General features: G+C 47.2%; 1 protein-coding gene across 2 annotated transcripts in view; it reads right to left on the bottom strand.

The window, feature by feature from the left end:
* The window catches only part of CCDC85C (coiled-coil domain containing 85C), a 114,591-nt gene that overhangs the window by 38,416 nt on the left and 55,721 nt on the right, over window positions 1–20,454 (bottom strand). For both annotated transcript variants that reach the window (XM_069783507.1, XM_069783508.1), the window contains one exon: window positions 5,483–5,559. In XM_069783507.1, the coding sequence (XP_069639608.1) occupies window positions 5,483–5,559 (77 nt within the window). The remainder of the gene's footprint in view (window positions 1–5,482; window positions 5,560–20,454) is intronic.

The raw sequence follows: 20,454 nt of genomic DNA, 5'->3' as shown, positions 1-20,454 counted from the left end.
GGCATGTCCCCTTCAGTATTCTGAATTTAAATGGAGACCAAATGCACTGGAAAGCTTTCATGTCTGAATTGCTCTCTATTACAAAAAAATCCAATTTCCCTTGTGAGACCTTAAATTAAAGCAATTGCACCTATCCCCTTCACACACAAACAGTAGGTAGACTTTGGGGAAATAAGACAGGTTTGTAATTTTGTTCCACTCGTGGTGAGCATGGGCAATGCTCCTGGTGCAAGCCATGGCCTCACAAGAGAACTCCAGAGCCACAATGCAAGGAGAGGCCCAAACATTAAGACCCTATAGCAACTCTGAGAGTCGAGGGACAACTCCACAAGCAGGAACTGTTAATGGCACACTTGGCACAAAAGCGACTGATAATAAAACAAGAGGAAATTGCACTCCGACTCTCCTGGAGCCAGCCAGCACATTGTGGGCAATTTCTTTTTTTCCTCCATCCTCTGCTTTTCAGGAAGAGATCAAGATCTCCACTGAACGGCATTTACATCTTTGTTCTTTGCAGTACTAACAACTCTCAGGCTCTCTTCAATCCTGGGATCCAGTTTTTTCTCCCCTCATTTTCAGAACAATATGCTAGAAACTGCCTGCTGAGTGTATGTTTGTGCCAAATTCACATTTGGCTAAGAAGAATTGAGGCAGCCTGTAGATGTCCCTACCATGGAATCTCCTAGCTCAAAAACCTCAGCTCTGTTTTAATAGCAGTGTTTACAGGCATTATTCACTATCATTTTACTATCTGTACAGCTGCAGCCTTCTTTTAATTCAGGCCAAGCATGCAATTTCTTAAAAATAACACTAAGCACAGTTTTCAAGATCTTCCAGGGATGCTCTAAAGATCTTCCAAGGATACTCTAAATCCCAATCAGCTAGCTAGCAAATACTGAAATGCTGTGAAGTGCTGGTAATACTGAAGTCTACTGGCGACTTTAATTAAATACTCTGATGTTCCTCATAAATCCCAAGGGTTGTCCCCTCCCTAGAGAAGAATTTTTTGTATTTCTGCTCTGCACCATGGGATCTGAAATTTTCCCTGAAAGATGCACCAGGACCTCACTGTCAAACATCCAGTTACTCAAAGTCTTGCCTGCCCAACACATCTGCTCTGCTCAAAGCTGGGCTTTTTGAAACAAAGGTGTGCAACATGCCCTGGGCATCTTTGAGTAGGAAAATGCCTCTCGCATTCCTGTTCTGAAGGGAAAAGCCAGACACAGCTCAGCAGAGACTATAAACCAAAACTCCTGACAGCCAGCCTATGGTGCACAGGACTTACTTATGAGGAGAACAGGGTGATGAGCCCACAAAGCCTATAAAATTCAGTTTTAGTTAAATGTGCCCAATCCTTGTCATTGTACAGAATGAGCTGGAAAATGCAAAATAATGTGAAAGAATGGCCAGAAGTTTGTCACTGTTATTATCTCTAAAATGTATGCATTAGTTATAAAACTAACCAGAATTGACCTTTGGAGCTCCTGAAGATCATAAACATGGGTTTCTGTAATCTCGAAGGGAAAGGGTGTAATTACAAATTCATTTTTAGTTTAAGGGGCAGTGGCTTTAGGGGTCTATTTTCTGCTTGGATGCTTTCAGCTCAGAGGAACGGAAAGCAAATAGGGTCTCCCATCTCAGGGGTTATACCTTAGTAATATGGAAGGTACCATCATCTAGTCAACCAGGCACCACAAAAGAGAGGTTAACACCAGCTCTCCTGGGCACTCCCCACAATGGCACAGAGGAAAAACAGGACTTCTCCCACGTGATGTCGCATAGATTAATTGCATGCACACAGCAGAACTTAGTGCACTTCTTCCCCAGAGAATTTGAGACTATAAAAGTGACGCCTGTGAAGCTCTCCAAAGCCAACAACCAACATTCCTCAGAGCTTATGTTCATCTTTACACCTCGACTAAAACTTCCAGAAACCAGCTACGCTTGTGAGAAAGGCTGACACCATCAACCCCAGGACACTGAGGTCCCCACCTGCTCTGCGGGGACTTTGCCACTGTGGTTACAGCACAGACACCTACCAGCACCGGCGAGCAGGCATCGAGGGGCCTTTTCTGGTAGTGGCGTTCGCTAGAGCATCTCCCCTACCAATATAAACCAGGGCAACAAAAGCTGTGTGTTGTCAGAATTGCTGCCCGGGATTTTGCGAGCACAGCGATGCCATCCAAGAGGATGACTTTCTAGTTAACAAGGCCATGCCAGTAAAACATTACAGTGTAAACCTGAGTCAAAGAAAGGTATAAAACTGGAGCCGTTTCTCCTCAGAGAAGGGAGAATGGGAAGAGCAATGATTACTGATGGGTTAGCAATGTCAGAAGCAGCTCATTTCCTAACTGGAAATACCCATCGCCTTCCCCAGAAAGCAAAAGAAGTCAAAACAAAAAAATCCATATACATCTATCAGAAATTACATCCACTTCTCCACTTACTTTCCTCCCACTGCAAAGTGTGGCTCATGAGATGGTACTTCTTGATCTCCCAAGGGGAGAAAAAGCTCTCTCCATTAATCTGCTCAAATGAGTCACCAGAAGAAGAGACAGAAGTGTGAATCGCAGCACACCTGCGCTGCAGGTAACACGTGCAGTGCAGAGCGGCCGCCTCGGCACAGGCTGGGGAGCTCTCCCCTCTCCCACTGAGATTTTCTTCCAAAGTGCTTATGGAGAAAGATGTCGGGAAGCAGGAGAAAACGTGCAGGCTGGGGACGCCTGCGCCAACTTAAGTGTATGCCTGAAGGTGGTACAAAGACATCACCTCTCAGCACAGCTTCACACCCCAGACGTCGAAGAAGATAAAGCAACAAATCTTGCTCAGGATGCACCAGCTAGCAAAGGGGCATTGTGTCACCGGCCACTGTAATATAAATCCTCCCGTAAAGCTTGCAATATCATTTGCAGCACCGGCCTTCTTGGGTTTCTCTGGTTGAAGCACTATTTCAGCTCTATGTTTAGCACTTGGAGAGAAGCCAGGAAGACTTCCATAACCGCCACTGATTTGTTAATCCCTTAATGCACAGGCACTGTTTGTTACTTAGGACGTCAGGTTTCATCGCTCCTCAGCACGCCGGTGATACAACTTCTTGACACCACACTGCAAATATTATTGCAATGTCAATACTCCCAGGGAGAAAGCCAAGCCAAGTTAAAATGTGACTTTGGTGTTGACAAGCCAGTTTGGCATTGCAGAGTTCAAATGGCCAGGATCACCTGGCAACTTTAAAAACAGTAGAAAGTTTGCCAGGATCCTTTTTGACTAGAGTCTTATCCCAAGATCCGCATGGTAACAGCTAAACGCTTTCCAATCAGATGAAGCAAGTAAGAATACAGTAAGTGGATTACAGTTTTCTGGGAAAGTCCTGGGAGCAACGTGTACACATGCATGTGAGTTTGCGCCTATACAGATTTTCCTCATCTTTCTCTTTGAAAGAGAAAAAAATCCAAATCTAGGTTTGCAGCGTGACAGATTTGGAGGTGATGCGGCTCGGTATTGCCAGGGAGTCGGCCCAGACCATGGCAGCTTCAACACTTCTCCTGTTGCCCTAAGGAGAGCTGTCTCCCTGCTTAGGATAAAAAGAGGCATCTCCTGAGCGTGATCTAAAATAGGTCGGATCCTGATCTTTTTGGAGGGCCATTAAGACATCACACAGGGGCTGCACAGAACGTCACAGCCAGGCTGGCATCGGTGCCTGCTGCTGCCGGGGAGGCGGCTGGCCCTCTCCAGAGCACAGAGCTGTTTTAAGATCTTTTCCCTCCCTCCTGGATTCAAACATTTGTCGTGACACAGCCTGAAGGGTGAGGACACCTGAGGACAGTTGTGCGCGTGAAGGAAAAGGCACAGCCTTCCCACCCAGGACGGCACGAAGCTGAAGGGCTGATGCGTGGGGCTGCTTCAGCCTCACACGCCCCAACGCTAACGGGGCTTCACCCTCCCCACACAATAAGCCCGGGCAGCTATTCAGCCCCTATTAATTTACCACCCATTAATTACCAACCACTCTTTTTTGACCTCGTAAGGCAGATCCGACGGAGTAACGTACTCAGCTGTGGCAGGACAAAGCTGGGCCAAGGGCACATTGAGCCTGTCCCCGAATCCATGCGCATCCCAACTGCCCACGCACAGCCCATCTGCTTATCAATAGCTCCAATTAAATAGTCTCGGGGTTTCGACCGCCACCAGCTCACTCACGGGTTGGGAGAAAGACGGAGTTAAAATTAAATTAGCAATTGATTAATACATGAAGCCACTCAGTAGCTGTTAGGTTGAGCACTCTTTGGGGGTTTTAACCCTTCCATGCCCTGTGAGTTTTGTTTCATGGCTAGCAATGCCAATGAGTACACTGGAAATTTGGAGTAATCTGCAAAAAAAGCTCACCATCAGGACCAAATGTGTATTTCAGTAAAAATAAGAACTGACAAAATTATTTTATTGAAATTTCAGTAAGCATAGAGCCTTTTCTCTTTTTGGTTTTTTTTTTTTAACAGGGATGTTTTAGTCACATGTGGTCCTGGAGCAGTCTATTTTCAGACTTGGTGAAATGCAAAGAACAGCACAACATAAACTGGCAAAAAAGGTATTTAAAAAAAAAAAAAAAATTAGGAGGGTGTTTTTATTTCCAGTCCTTATAATTGGAAAGAATCTGGAACAAAATGACTATGAAACTCAGTGCTTGAAGTAAGAAGCAAAGTATAGAAAAAAGCCTTTAAAATGCCAGGGAGGTAGAACATACAACAGTGAAAAAGGATGCAAAGAACAAGAGAAAAAGGGTAACTCTTCCGATGGTTTAAATAGACAGTGCTTCACTGAATTCAGCAAAGTTGCCCCTGTTTACACCAAGTGCTGCATTTTACAGGGGATCCAGGGGACATATCAGACAGAATGACTGTTTTCTTCCTGCTGCTTGACATTGCTATATACAGATAGGTAAGCACCAGGAGTGATCAAAAGCTCAGTGGCACATGGAGTAGACTTTGAAGGGCAGATGCAAGCAAAAAGTGCCAGTTTAGAGAAGTCTGTTCGGTTTTAAGCAAGATCTCAAATAAAAGCTGGGAGCCAGCGCTGCACAAAACTATTCCCAAGGCTGTCCTTTGACTACAGCCTCCTCTTTTAACAAGATAAAAGTCAGTGTAAACGGGCAAGCAAGACAAAATCCTACAGCAAGGGCACAGGCAGCACCGGATCCTCGCAGCATCCCCGAGAGCAGCGGTGGATCAAGGTGTTCTGCAGGGAGGTGTTAATGCATTTCTGAAACACACACAGACACTAACAAAGGATTTACTTTTTTTTTTTTTTAACAGAAGGAAACCAAATTCTGTCAGTGGGGGGGGTGATATAAAAAGACCATTATGCTCTTCCCTGGTAGGATGTCCACCAAAAGCCCTTGTGCATTCAAGTGGGCAGTCAGACACAACTATACGGAAACAGAAGAACCAAGCCACATTAATATCTATTAGGCAATAAAAAAACCTACCTGGGAAAGAAGCTTGTTGTCATCCTCCAGCAGTTTCACTTTTGTTTCAAGTTGCCTGATATAGTTGGAAGATGAATCTTTAGGAAAAGAGAAAAAATACATTTAAGCTTCTTGTGTTACAGGCAAGTACCGTCAGACAGCAATATGTTTTCCCACTCTGTGGAAGGCAAGCTTGGGAAAGACCTAATGAATAAAACCCCAAGTGTACAGGGTGAGGAGGAGGTTCTGCCAAAACCTTTTTTCACTAAAAAGCTGAGATTCAGCAACAGCAGTATCTTCAGTGAATCCATACCAGTGCCACCAGGTCGGGGGGTGGGGGGTACAGCAGGAAAGTGAAGTTGAAATATTGTGTTTCATAATTTTATAAAAGTAATTTCCTAGCTTTAAAATAATTTCTCATTCACCTAAAATTCACCAAAATACTCAACAACAGAGCAAGATGTTTCCTTTTAGGGTTGAATAAACAAACCCTCCACACACATGCCTCTTTATTTCAAAAACAATCAAAAAACTCACAAAAATAAGCTGCTGGCACAGCTCTACAAAGAGGTCACTGCCACAACTCCCAGTGCTGTAAAAGGGGAAGAAGTGTATACAGCAAGACCAGAGAGCTGCAGTACACACACAGCCTGACATAGACTACAAGTGTCTACCCAGGACATCTGTTTTTTCTAGTGGAAGCACCCGACACTAACCAGAAAAAATACCAGGACAATAAAATACAGAATAACCTCACATAAAATGGTAATATTCAACCTGCAGGAATGTAATGGCCAGTCTACCGCTGCAGTAAGACAGCAACACCAGATAGGGTGACCTGGCGTAGAAGATAACTTGCTGGAGAGCTCTGTGGGTGGCTTAGCGCTCTCCAAAACATCTGGTTTTTGTTTTGAAACATGCTTTGAAGCAACACATTTGCGAATTTCACAGGGAAGAAAACGAAGGAACCTGGGAAAACCTTTTCTCCATTTTCATTGTAGCTTAGCAGTTTGCAAGAGCTCCTTCCATCCACCTGGATGCTTGCAAAATTTCTCCTCCACTAGTAATTTTGGTAGCAGAGGCTGTGAGTTGTTACAGCAGGAGGAAACATTTTGCAGCTTAAGCATATGAAAAAAGCCAAACATTTTCTGCACTGCTAAAAGGGCTCTGCAAAATGGAATTATCTTTTACCTCATTTCATGTATTACGGCACGACTGCAAAAGCCACTATTGAACCACAGGACTTCTCGCTGAGCGTGACTCGGCGAGGAACCAGGTGTTCATGCAACCCTGCTGATGCCGCTGCACCTTGCCGATTGCCAGCACCTTTCAGGATCAGCCCCACCATGGTTAGCAGGCTCCACTGGCTGCATCTCTGCACACACAAACACACGCCCACGCATACATGTAAGGTTTAGGCTGGTTCTGCACTAAACAGCTTATCTTTGCCTTTGCCAGTAGCTGCCGAACGCACTCGGCACAAGCCTGGATGCTGTTTCTTGGCCACTCTGGGGGCAGTTTAGCAGAAGAGCTAGCATGCAAGCTACAGCTAATCGCTGAGAGTGCTTTGACCATTCAAGAGAAAAATTGGAATATGCCTGAAAAAGTGCTGCCATAGACAAGTGCCAAACTGCACATAAAGGAACAGCAGGACGGATCGGAGTCAAGTGCCCATCTAAAGCACAAACACTCTCAGAGGAAACAGGCTCACTTTTTTGTTTGGATTGTGCTTTGTCCAAACCCAGGAAATCCAAACAAGTCCTCATGAAAAAGGTCAAGACGCCGTAGGAAGCTATGTAAGTTCAGTGAACAGTTTAAGTGGTGGTAAGGTTCACAGCAATATCACCTTCAGCTGCAGGGACCACAAACTCTCTGAGCCCAAAAACAACCCCAACGTGGGAGACGTCTCCAGGTCAGAGGAGAAGGGGGCAAACCAAGTAGGTTATAGGATCAATCTTCCCCGAGAAGGCCTCATGACAACAGTATTTTGAATTTAGTCATGCATATCAAAAGGTGGCGAGTATAAAGCTGCAGAAGATCGGTGCTTAAGTCAGCAAGATTTCAGCATCAGCTTGAAGAACTTGCTGAATTAGTAATGAACCTGTCCTCCAGTGGGGTGAGAGGGGAGTTTAAGATTCTTAAATACAAAACCAGGACGACCATGGACCCTTTGGTCTGACCTCCTCTGTGCCCCAGGCCATCACACTTTGTTAACTTACCCCTAAATTCAGCCCAGTAATACTCATTTGGCTAGACAGTTCCCAGAACAGCCTCCAGCTCTGTCTGAAGACAACCAGAGACTCCACCATTTCCACTCCTGTGCTGGGTACAACAGCCTCCATCGGTAGATCTGTTGAGATGAGGCGTCCTTCCCTGCCTGCCCTCCAGCTCCAGCGGTACCACCACGCTGCCGGGCTGGCAGCAGAGCCGAGTGTCTCTACACAATGAATGCAGTGATGCTGATACAGCAGGTCCTGATTTTTATCTCAAAGTATCAGGGCATTCAAAGCAGTTTCAAGGAAGGATTCAAAGCGGGGTCAAAGGAGAGGCTCAATCCACGCCTGCCTGGGAATCAGGGATATGCCTCTGGACCCAGCACAGTCTCTGCATGCATAAATTGTGCAGACAGCAACGCTTGCATAAACAACTGTAAAAGTGCTAGATAATGCTCAAGAAGGTCTCGATGTGATGCCGGTAACAGACACAGGCTCCACAAGAACCACAGCATTGACTAAGCCTGTTGCCCATTAGCAGTCCAAGCCTGTTTCCCAAGCCGCAGGGAGCCTGCCTCTATGCAGTACCCCCCTCACCTTTGTACTCTCTTATCACTACTAAGTGTTTTTATTGTGGACCACTACACCATGTAGTGTGCAAAGAACAACAACCAGGAAAAAAGCTTACGGGGACTATTTCTGATGCAAACAAGCCCTTTCTCACAGTTCTGTGCCCACGGAGGGTAGAGAAACTGCAGGAGGTCCTCTCCAGCAGCTCTTCGTTCAAACACAGTGGGAAGTTACCCAGGGTGGAGGCTGGCAACATGAACCTCATGAGCAACCTCTTCAACATGTGCTTGTGGTGGGTTCCAGCACTGCTAACAACTACAGGAAACTGAGCTTAAGCGGATGAATGGTGACACAGAAGCTGCTGTGTTCAGGCCCTGAATGCTACAAGGACTGACTGGCTGGTTGATGGACAGAATAGAGCATGGCTGCCAAAGGAAATGGAGAATTATTTCCTCACTTTGGTTTCGTATCCCTTGCCAAAAAAAGGGTACTCCTTGGGAAGGCAAGCCCTGCATCCCCAGGAGCCAGCGCACACCACAGCTCCCCCCAGTCTTGAAAGCCTGCTCTGAGATTTGCTAGAATTCTTCAAACACTGTTCAACCCAAACCCATGTCTGATGTCTGACCTCAGCCAGAAAACATCCCACAGCAACATAAAATACATGGAGAAAAAAAGCAAAAAAGAAAATCAGCTGTTTTGTCAGCGGAAGATGCTCCATCTCAGGCAAAGGCTGAGAAACAGTGCTCAGAGCTATCCCTGTTCTCGCTGTGCCCTCAGAGATGAATTGCCTCCATCTTCAGGACCTGCCTGTGCTGAGGTAGGTGCCAGATGAGCCATTTTCATCTTGATCTCAGGTTTAAAAAATCCCATAACTCTCACAACAGCAGGCAGTAACACTGCTGGGCTGAGCAGCGAAACCCCAGGCTGCGTCTCTCCCACGTTAGATCAAGAAACACATTCCCAGCATTTTTCTGCCTCTGACCTTCCTCTTATCAGTGAGCTTCCCTCCTCTCCCGCCTCCGCCAGAGCCATGGGGCAAGGACGGCCCCGCTGACCCACCCAGGAGAGGCAGCAGAGCTGGATCACCGACGGCTCGGACCCCCCCATCCCCTTCATCAGACATTAAACAAATGGTCCTCATTGCCTTGCCGAAGCCTGCCGCCAGCTGTGAGGAATGCTCCACGTTAACCAGCCCAAATGCACTCTCCCCGTCGGCACGAGCAGCTCCCACACCTGGGTGCTGGGGCATACGTACTCCCAGCACACCCGCCTGGCGACCACCTCGTGGCACCGACTCGGAGTCCACCCACGCCTGCTGGTGCCTTGCCGGTGACCTGACACCTCGTGCTACCCTGGCCGGACAACCACGCCGGTTGGCTCTACAGAAGTGAGGCACAGCCAAGGGGAGGTACAGTACCAGGGAAGCAGACAAGGGTGGTGGCCAAGGACACATAGCCAAGGATAAGCTTTTTGGGAGGATGCTCTGGGACTCGCTGCCGCCTGGGATGCCAGCGGGGCCAACGTCCTCCCCCAGTGACTCCTCAGGTCCGTGAGCACCAGCTACATGAGCAATGGGTGCCTTAGCGGACCAGATGGCACCAGAGGGAAGGAATTACCCATCAAAACATCTCACCTCCCACCCAACACCCTCCCTGACGCAGCCATCACACTTGGTGCAGAAGAGGAGGTCGGGGAGAGAGCCGGCGTTGTGCCCTGCCAGGCTGCTACCCGCAACAGCAAACCGGTTGAAAGCCATAGTCACCATCAGCCATCGCTCACTTGTACGATGTAAATGCTTCAAGCTAAATTGTTCACAGAGACGTAAAACCTGAAGTCCCGTTTCTTTACAAAGCCTTTGAAAAACTAATTGGATGTAGCTCCGCACATTATCTCCACGAGAGGTAGAAGAGTCACATTCCAGCCCAGGAAGGAGCACTACTGTTATTATCCACCCTCCTCAAGATTTACTGTCTTAAAAAATATACTCCATCTGGAACGGGGTGTAATTCAACTTGGATGTAATCTAGCTGAGTAACTTTTCTCCACATAGATAAACCACTTAACACTCATTACAGTTAAATGGAGGCAAGACAAATCACTCTACCTTGTTTTAACTCAATGGCCTCTGAGAGAGCACGGAACTGCCTGGCTCCTAAGGCTTTTTTAAAACATAAATTAGAAACTGTTTTAACAATCAAAACAATCTTTCACCCTGCAGAGCACAGAACAGTGTCATTTTAAAAGACACCTGGAGACACTGGAGCATTTCCGATTCTCATCTGAGATTTCAGAGGAATCTGTCAGAGGGGCAAATATGATGAATTATACATTTATTTTGACAGTAGTAAAAGAAATGGTTTTATTTCCTTGTATGTCGTTTCTCCAAACCACAAGCACGCAGAGCTGAGGTTTGCATGGTAGCTACATGGTTGGGATCGAAACACTTTTATTTAAGACCTTTTCATAATGAGGCCTTAGCACTTAAATGAATACAAGAAAAAAATGCAACCCCTTTACTTAGGGCGGTTCACAGCAGAGATGCAAGAAAATGTTAAGGTAGGCGTCCATGAGATGAGGAAGCCGTCAAGAGCCCTCCGATGGCACTCGCTCACAGCGGGACAGTCCCTACACCCAGCCTGGGCAATACGAAACAATCCGGCATGAGTAGATTTGAGCCAACAGAGGTGCCTTAGTCCTCTTCCACGGCATCCCACTGAGGTTTGATTTGTCTTTTCGATGTCTGCTACAAAGAGGGGGGTTACGCAGTATCTGGCTGGGGTGCTGGCTGGCAGGTCAGGACCGTGGTGCCCCACTCCAGCACCATCCCTGCGTCCACCATGGAGGTGCCCACACCCCCAGCAGCGAGGCTGGACACCTGCTGCCTCCCGCTTAATTTTCTCCCCAGGAGCTACTTTCACTAAGCATGATTTAAGACAGTAAAGCACAGCTATCTTTTGTCAGTGTCCTGCAAACAAGGCTCTTCCTCTCCTCATAAAAAGCAGCATCCTTAAAGGGATTCTCCCATATCCAAACCCAAGGAGGAAAGACACAGGAAGGAGTGATGCTCTGCCAGGTTTGCACCTTGTGGCCAGCTGCCGCCTTCTTCTTCGTGTGATGGGATGCTGACACTTTGGCTTCCTTCCCTCCCATCAAAGATCGTCTCATAAAAAGGCCTTCCCCTGTGCTCAATAAAACATTTCGCTGTTTGTCGGCAGTTTCGTTATCACACCTCTGCTCTTAGCACTATATTTCAGATTCATATTGCTCTTCTGGTTTTGCTTCTTGACACAGACAAGCAGGCTGAAAAATGGGCCAGCGGTTACATCTTGTAAAGAAGTTGATTTATTAAGGTAACAGCACTCTTTCAGAGCAGCTGGGAAGCAGATGAAACCCACATCTCTTTATATAATGTCATTAAATGAAATTACTGAGAGGTGGACAAACCCACCACCCTTGCTTTTTCCTAGGCAGCCCCCATCTTTCTGCTCCTACCAGCAAACCCCATTCCCAATGTCCTGTTTTGGACTGGTGCGCGAGGCAAGTTTTCACGTCAGGCTTAACTCAGCGGATGGCTCAAATGTGAGCAGGGACACCGCAAAGCCACTGCTGAGCTCCTTTAGTTTTGCAGGTGCTGCCCTCTGCTACGGCATCACCAGGGCTTTCGGGCTATGCTCCTCAGTTTGCCTTGGCATGCTCAGCTCTGCAGTGACTCTCACCCTGCCTCAGGGAGAAGCCACTTCTTCCAGCACCTGGAGGATGCTGCCGTTGTCCGAGGGACTTGGCCCCTGTCCCCACGTTAGCCCTTGTCCCCACTGAACAAAGGCAGCTCTCCAGCCCGCTAGCCAGGCTCCAACCCAGCTACTCCCTGCTGAAAATATCACTAAAAGCAGCTGTGAAATCACGTAGATGGGAGGGCAGGTCTGCAAATAAAAGGCAGGTAAAAGCCAAATGAAGTATTCCAGCAGTGAGGTGAAGAAGCTCACTGACCTAAACCTTCCTTCTCTTCTCTCAGGTCCAAAATACCATACTTTGCTAACCCCAATCCCCATGCCTCTCCAGCAGGAGCTTGGGCAAAATTTGGGCTCTCTCTTGGAACACGGTAAAAGAATATGCAATGACAAGGTCTATGGCAGCCAGAGGCTCCCAGCCTTTTGTAGCTTTGCAACATATTCTGCAAGCAAACCATACCAACCTGCTCTGCCTCTTGTCCCACCACCTCATTCACCATGGGCTGTGTAGGGAACAGTTTCCTCTGCACTCTGCCAGGCAGCACTAAAGAGGTGGCAGGAGGGCACTTACAGAAACAGAACTAAGGCCAAATCTTGATTATTTCCATAGCTGAGGTGCTGCAGCACACTTTTACTGAATAGAAACTGCTTTAGACTATGCTAAATAAATAAAAAACCTATATGTAGCATCCAAAGCCACCCATGATAACATCTGTCTGAGTAAGACTGGTAGGATCAGGCCTCATTTTCAAGGTGGAGGTGATAACTCAGGTATAGAACAGGTATTCAAACACTAGTCAAAACAACAGAGAGGTGTGTTGTCAGTCCAATCACAAATAACAAAGAAATCTGGTCTCAGGCTAATACACCTTTTTTTCTAACTCTCACAAGCCGGTGGTTGCGCACTGGCAACACGGCCGTGCTGCTGCAAAGTGCTGCTCCGACAGGATGAAACATATGCCACCGCAGCTATTTAATTAACATTTCATAGCAAGCCTGTAACTACGAGCTCTGAAGTTCTTCAAGACCGCACATTCCCGACTCAGTTCCAGTCCATTAGGCCTGTCTGGGAGCTTAGTGGCCTCAAGTCGGTCTGTAACAGTCTGATAAGGTCTCTCCTGACTTCAGCTTTTACAGCTCACTACTGCAACTTCCAGCCATGATATCATCTCCGCGGACAGCAAAACATCTGCCCGCGATGACTGTCAACAGGAGCTCAAGAGCTCCCGATATCTTATCGGGATTTCATTAGGAGGCGGCTGATAGGGAACGAGGAGCGTGTGCGCCCGTGTGCGCCCGTCTACTGCAGTGCAGCCGGGAGAGAGCTGTCTCGTCCCATCGGAAAGCGGCCACCGGTTTCTCCTTCCTCGCCCGGGTGACCTTCACATTACAATCTTCGTGGGGGCCGTCCTTCTATCGCATAGCAGAGCAGGAACCATTGGAGATAGCTTGCAGCTGAGGATGTCGGACCCACCCGACCCGTAAAACCTGCTTAACGGGAAGGTGGTAAAACACCTCCCAGTCTCCTAGTCTGACACCACACTTCTCCTCTCCTGAGGGGGACAACTGGTAGCTGCTCTTCTGCTGCTGGCAGTGGGCAAGGACAGACAGTGCTGCGGCAGCATTCCAGGGCTTTCCCCAGCTCTCCGTGTGAGCCTGCCTGTGGAGGAGAGGACGGCACCTTCACCAGGCTGCTCAGATGCGCTCCCCACATGACGTGCTGCCTGCAGGACAGCCCGGCTCAGCCCTGATTCTTAGTCACTACTGTTTGTCCAGGTTTCCTGGGGAAATCTTTCCTTATATCCCCCAGAGATTTTGAAGGTAAACAACCAAGGAAAAGACTGCGTTTGTTTTACAAGTTGTCTTTTAATACCTGGCTGGGCATCGCTCCGAGAACAATCCGTGTGAGTTTTTTGAGGTTCAGCCTCAGGCTGAGCTTGCAAGCAAGAGGGGACAGACTGTAATTAGATGCAATAAGCAAACACAGTGATAGAAATATTAATGTCCAAGACACGCACAGCCAGACAGTCTTGACTGGTGTACATGTAACAGAGAAAAGCTGATTTTAAATCCGCTGCAGCGCTCTTGCCCCCTGGCACCCAAAAGCCTGCACTGTCCGAGGGAGTAGGTGCTCTCTGGATCAGTTCCAGGTGCTGCAATACCTGCAACACCCACCACAGCCCAGTGACACCAGGCAGAATTCAGGTTTTCCTTGGCCTCTTTAAGAAGCTGTTTGCTGTCCAACCACGTAGATGTACTCAGCGAAGGACTGCCTGAATGCAAAAAGGACAATTCTAGAGAAAGTAGGACAACGTTCAAATTGCAGGTAGATCAGAGCGATCCTCCCTTCCAGACACTGTGGTATCAGCATTTCTCTATCAGTGCTTACGAGCTGATATGAAGGGAGACAACAAAAGATGCAGAAGCTGGCAGAAGGTCAGGGGAGGACCAGACTGACTACTGGATGTGATGCTGCGCTCATGGAAACTTGCAAGAGAGGAAAAGATGAGTAACACCAACAAACCGGAGGCTTTTTGACTGCCTCGTGCCTTAGTCAACGTAGCTCCATCCAAAAAGCTTTGCCTCCCACATCAGAGCTGCGCTGCAGCAGCGCAGGATCTTCCGCTGTCGCCAAGCCCAGCAGAGTAAAGCCATAGCCCATTGACCAGTGCCAAAGCAGTGAATTAGGAGATCATCATAATCTTCCTTATCCTGTACCTCTCTACTATTGCCACAGATGGGCCAGGGCTGATCTACCACAGTATGGCCTAAGCAGGACCTTCCATGAGAGTCTAATTTTAGATACGGAGAGATAAATCCTCCGCTCTTGATAGACCCCCACGGATTGCTTCTCGTTGGTGCGATGGACTCGCTGATGCATGGGAAGGAATGGCTGGACCCTCTCGTTGAAGTTCAGGCGCTACCAGCCAGTTGTGCCAGACTGTCCCTTGGGGGAAGGTGGAGGTGAACGAAAAGTTGTGTCACCAGCACTCATTCGGGGAGCAGAGCTGCAAGTCACTGCTAATGGGATTCTACAGCTTTAATGATTACGAAAAGGTTAAAATGACCTGCCAGGCACCCTCAGCTGTTTAAGCCTCTTTTCCTTCCTCGTGCTGCTTTAATCTTGGTAGCGCGGTCACGTGACCCGGTCAAAAAAAGCCCCGAAGCCGATTAGTGGCTTTCCACCAGCTACAAATGACTCAAAACATTTGGGATTGTGTGGGTGCTTTGCAAAGAGTAGCCCACTTTGCTCCACATCCTCTTTTTGGGGGCACCTCAAGGAACGGTGCAGCCCCTAGAAGTCGCCAAGAGGGTACTGTCCCAGGGGAAAATCCCTGAAACCAAGGGGACAGGCTGTACTCATTTTCACCTCTATCAATCCAGTTACTTCATTCCTCCCTCCCACATCCAAAACCCAGCCCTTCCCACCTGACTTACTTTGGCTATTGCTACGGTAAGTAGCTGCTGTCCCTGTCTCTACAACAGCAACCAAAGGCTAAGCCCATCCCATTGCCAGCCTGCTACGCTCAAAGCCTCTGCTGAGGTCGACCTAAACTTTTGTGGCAGCATCCTTCGATTCCTCATACACGGCAGTTCTGTGAAAAAGGATCTTGGGGGCTATTGCAGTTCGTAAACTGGGCATGAATCAGTGTCACGCTGGGGCAAAAGCAGTATGTGGGATCATATCGTGATGCAGAAACAAGAGCCCTGTATGTAAACAGAGGAAATAATCCTCCTTCATTGGTGCTATTAAAGATCCTGAATAGAGATCTGCATCCAGTTTTAGGCATCACGCTTCAAGACTCATGCGGACTAGTTGGAAGGAATTCAGGAGAGAAATAAGGAGGATCAGAGTGTGGAAAGCATAATCTAGCAGGAGAGCTTGAAGGAATCCAGATTGTTTAGCCTGGAGAAGAAAAGACCAAACATAGATGTAGTAACAGATTCAAATATGTAAATGATTTTAAAAAAAAGATGAAGTGAATAAATTGTTGTTTGTGTCCACCCAGGAAGAGCAAGCTCTCTAATAATAGGGATATTTAGGGGCTAGAAAAGATTGCCTTGGGAGGTGGTGGAATTGCCATTGATGACGGCTTTCATGAGCAGGTTAGACAAACATCTGTCAGGAGTAGTTTAGGTAGAGCTGAATCTGCCTTGGGGTGAAGGGATAGGTTAGATGACCCTGAGAGCCCATCAGTTCTGTTTTCCATGCCTACCCTGTACAAATATCACATGAGAAAATCTGTGGCTATTTCACTTAAATTCCAGAAAGCAAGCACCACTATTATTTGAAGGCAAAAAAGAAATCACTAAACAGCCTTTGATTGGCATGTCAGACTCAGTAATCTGAAACCATCCACGCATTTTGGTTTTCCATCACCTGCAGAAAGTCTCACCTAACTGCATGGCAGCTAGCAAAGAAGAAAGCAGAGCTGGCAGGAGTGTGTGGAGAGGAACAAGTGCTGGGGTAGGGCCCTCCGATACTAATGGGATGTTTGCAACGAAAAGGTTATAGTGGGAACAGCTGGCTGTTTTAAAATACAGCCAGGGATTTCGAGAGTTAGTACCCCCCCCAAAAATGAGAGTTCTTACCTTTAAGAATTATCGTTTCCAGCTTTTCCACAGAAATGCATGGTCCTAAATCACAGAAGGCCAACATGTACAAGGCTCGGTATGACTATAGTAACAACATATGGTCTCTAGCCAAGACCTTAAAAAAGCGGAGCTCGGTGAATGCAGACAAGCTGGTGAATGCCAGGAAAACATGTGGGTTAGGAAACAGCCCCAGCAGCACTAACAGTCCAACGGCAGTCAAGGCTCATAGGCACCATGACAGAGGAAGGGACAGGAGAAGGCTACAGAGACAGCCATGTCCATGTCTATGAGTCTTAGGGCAGCACAAGAGAAAGGTGCTAATTTGAAAACTGAGTACGTGAGGAACGGAGGCCAGGTTGTCCTAAGCTATTTTAATAATCCAGAAATTCCCATAATAAGCTGCTACCTTCCCCAAAACAACCACATGGTCTTTCAAGATAGGAAGGTAGCTATCAGAAGCCCAAAGACTCTTGAGTTTGCACTAGTGAAACCAAAAAGAGCTGCAAATGAAAGTCAAGTTGGGTTCAGAGCCCTTTGTCACTCAGTCACAGCCAGAAAGCTCTGGAAAACAGGCTGATCTGAAATGTTTGCACATCTAACTGCCCTGTTAGTTACCTCTTGCAAATCCACTGAAATGAGTGCAAGTGTATCTGAGAATCTGCTCCCTGGTTTCCATTTTGCACTGTTGCCGCTCCACCACTCCGCAAGAAGAAACCGTGAGCATCCACAACTGGTATTTTTCTCTTTGAACTCATCACGCTGACCAAAGCTGCGCAAGACATTTGCCCCGAGATCTGAACCCACTCAAACACATGCAGATTTGATCCCACCTTTGAAAGATTTGGGGGGGTTGTTGCAGTTGCAAAAACTTCACCATATTTGACAAGACCTTTGCTGAAGTTTTTCCATTTTTATGGCAAACTTCTAACCATCAACGGTTCAAAAGCCTGTGGGAAAGACATCAGGTTAATCCAAAGCCTTGTGAAACAGAACAGTTGTGAGTGAATTTTGCTTGGAAACTTTAGATTTGTTTGAATCCTTCAACATTTTCTCCTGGATAGATTAACATTACCTCCTAGGTAAGAAGCACTGCCAAGCTTCAGATGACTATTAATCTTACATTTGACATTGTACATACAAATGGGCTGGTAGATTTTATGCAGAAATTCCCATTGCCTTTGAAGGAATCCTGCTTAGAAACTGATAGCACAAAGCAGTCCAGCTGCAGAAGGGCTCTCTCTGAGTTTACAAAACTACTTCCTAAGCAACCTGTGGGGGGAAAGGCAGATTACCAGATTAACTGATGGGCAGTTTTTTGTTAAAAGGGTAAATAAGTAGATCTTAAATATTTGCAAAAGTCTCTCTTTGCAAACATCAAGTTGAAACTTTTGCAGGCTCTGAAAGTGCATTTCAGATTGTAAATCTGCTTCCCCCTTTTGCTTGGGAAGATTCTTCTGGACAATAAACGCAGCGAGCCCGGGAGAGGGCTGCATAATTATCCACTCCACACAATGGAAACCAGCCTTTCCAATGCAGTCCTCAACCGTCAGGAATCCAAGCTGCGTGATAATTAAATCTCAAAAATCCTCTTCCATCCAGAGAGAAATTAAACTTTAATTTCCACTCCTCAAACACCCCCACCACGTTCAGAAAGGCCCCTATTAAAAAAAAAAAAATCTCATAGATGGAAACGATGCCCTTCTGAGTACCAACAGGAAAAATTTAATTGGCAGCGAGAAAAAAATAATGATTAGGTTAATGAAAAATAGGCTTTATTGACTCGGGCCACTCGACCATTCCTGATGAGGGTAAACAGCCCCCCCTCCTTCTTCCCGCTCCCCTCGCCTTTGTCTGCCGCGCACGGCAAGGCTGAGAGCAGGAACGCATTCAAAAGCGATGCCTCAGTGGGAAAAGGCTGGAGTCAGATCAAAGTCCTTCCACGCAGGGGCCCACCGGAGCCCAACGCTCGCTGAACGGCCTCCGTGTGCCCAGGAATTCGTTATCCCCCCCGCCCCGCTCCAGGCTGCCCCACAGCCCACCCTTAGCCCCAGCGGTGGCTGCTCATATCTCTCCCCCTGAGCCTAAAAAAGTGCAAGGTAGCAAAGGTGTTAAAAATTGGTGATCTTTTTCCAGCGAAAAGTGTTTATCCATTTATGGCTGGCATTTACATACAGGGCAGGATGGTAACAAACTTCAGTTCCGCACCCAGGGCTGGCACGGGAGGGCTCTTGCCCTCGTGGCGAGCAAGATGCATGATTTCGTGGTGTCACCCACTCTTGCCACGCTACTTGGGATGAGGGCTGGTAGGAATTTTTAGGCAAAGCAGTTTTTCATAGGAAAATGCTGATTTATCAAGAGAGCATTTTTAACACAGGCATTCGATTTCATGCAATTTTTAGCTTAGGATGAAATTTCTGGTCAGACCCTCAGAGGGAGAAAGGGAGAAAGCCTAAAATAGCTGCAAGCCCGTGGCTTAAGGCAATCGCCAGGGAATGTCTAAATCCCTGCACGCTAAGCTCTTCTGGAGTTGGGGATTGTATGCGTCTGTGTCAAAGACACAAATTTCTATGGCCGAGGATATGGAGCCTTGCTAAACTGCAGGCAGAAACCCCACACCCAGCCCTATTTGCCAAAAATAACTGCAGTTGTAGAGCCAGTGGCTCCTACTAGCTAGGATGGGCACCTGTGCAGGTCCCAGCCTTCACCCATAGTTCAGTCCTGGATCTGTGTGTATTTTGCAATTAGCTGGTTTAATGTGCCGGTCTCTCCCAGCGCACCAGTGTTTTGGGAAGCGAAGCTCTGCTGCAGTCCAGAGCACCGAGGGGACCCCGTTCCCCGCCACCTGGTCCCCTCTGATTTGGGGTATTTTCTGAGGTGGTTATTCTCTTTTCCCCTGCCTGGTTCCTCCTTTCCAGCCAGCAGCAGAAAACCACTCAGCCTTGCACTCTCCTGCTGCAGATCCTAGTTAAACATTACGTGCTGCAATTGCCTAGTAATTTAACTCACTTTTGATAAACACATTCCAACAGCAGCGTGACCGTAGGAGGAAGGTGTGCTTCTTCCCAAACACCTTTAAGGACTCTGTACAGACAGGAATGACAGCCATGCATAAAAACGATAAAGTATGTACAGTTAATTCACTGTACTTCAGTGTCAAGCTGGAAGATGGCATGAATCCAACCCATGCCAGCTTTCACCTGAGATAAAATTCAACCAAAAAAAACCCAAAACTGGGTCACAGAGGAGCCCCTTCGTGCCATCGAATTACACAAATGGAGCAGAGACTGTTGCCTGTGTTCTCACGCGAGGGTGGAGGGAAATGCTCCTTTTGGAAGCAGCGATGCCCCACCTCTTACCTGCAGCCCTCTCCTGCCTGGACCCGCTGCCCTGCCGCAGGAGTTAGCGAAAGGAAATTAAACAGGAGAAGGGCTGTCGAGTGTAACGTGTTGGCTATACCAAACCAGCACGGGCTTTGTCGGGGCCAGCTGGGAACAGCAGTAGGCCAGCCAAAAATATGCTATAACCCAAAACTGAGCAGAACAGGGACTCCAGATACCTAAGCAAGCGACACGTGCTATGGCTTAAGAATCTGAATACAGTAAACGTGTAATTAATGCCTGGAAAGAAAGGCTAGACAATACCTAAGCATTCCCTAACTGCACAATGTCTAAAGGGAGTAGAAACAAGATGGAGGAGCAGATTACAATGTATCACTGGGCTGGATTGAAATAATGAGACATGAGGAAACAAAACCTGTTTTAAAATAAGTTAATAGTACAACGCTACTACAATAAAAATAGGAGAAATAATTTAGAAATAGCAAGTCAATCCTCAGATAAATCTCCCCGATAACTGTGACTCGCTCTCATCCACGCTACCACCCTCA

This window comes from Haliaeetus albicilla, chromosome 5 (assembly GCF_947461875.1).
Source record: "Haliaeetus albicilla chromosome 5, bHalAlb1.1, whole genome shotgun sequence".
Lineage (NCBI taxonomy): Eukaryota > Metazoa > Chordata > Aves > Accipitriformes > Accipitridae > Haliaeetus > Haliaeetus albicilla.
Note: the sequence above shows the minus strand (reverse complement) of the source record. Positions and strands in the feature narration are given on the sequence as shown.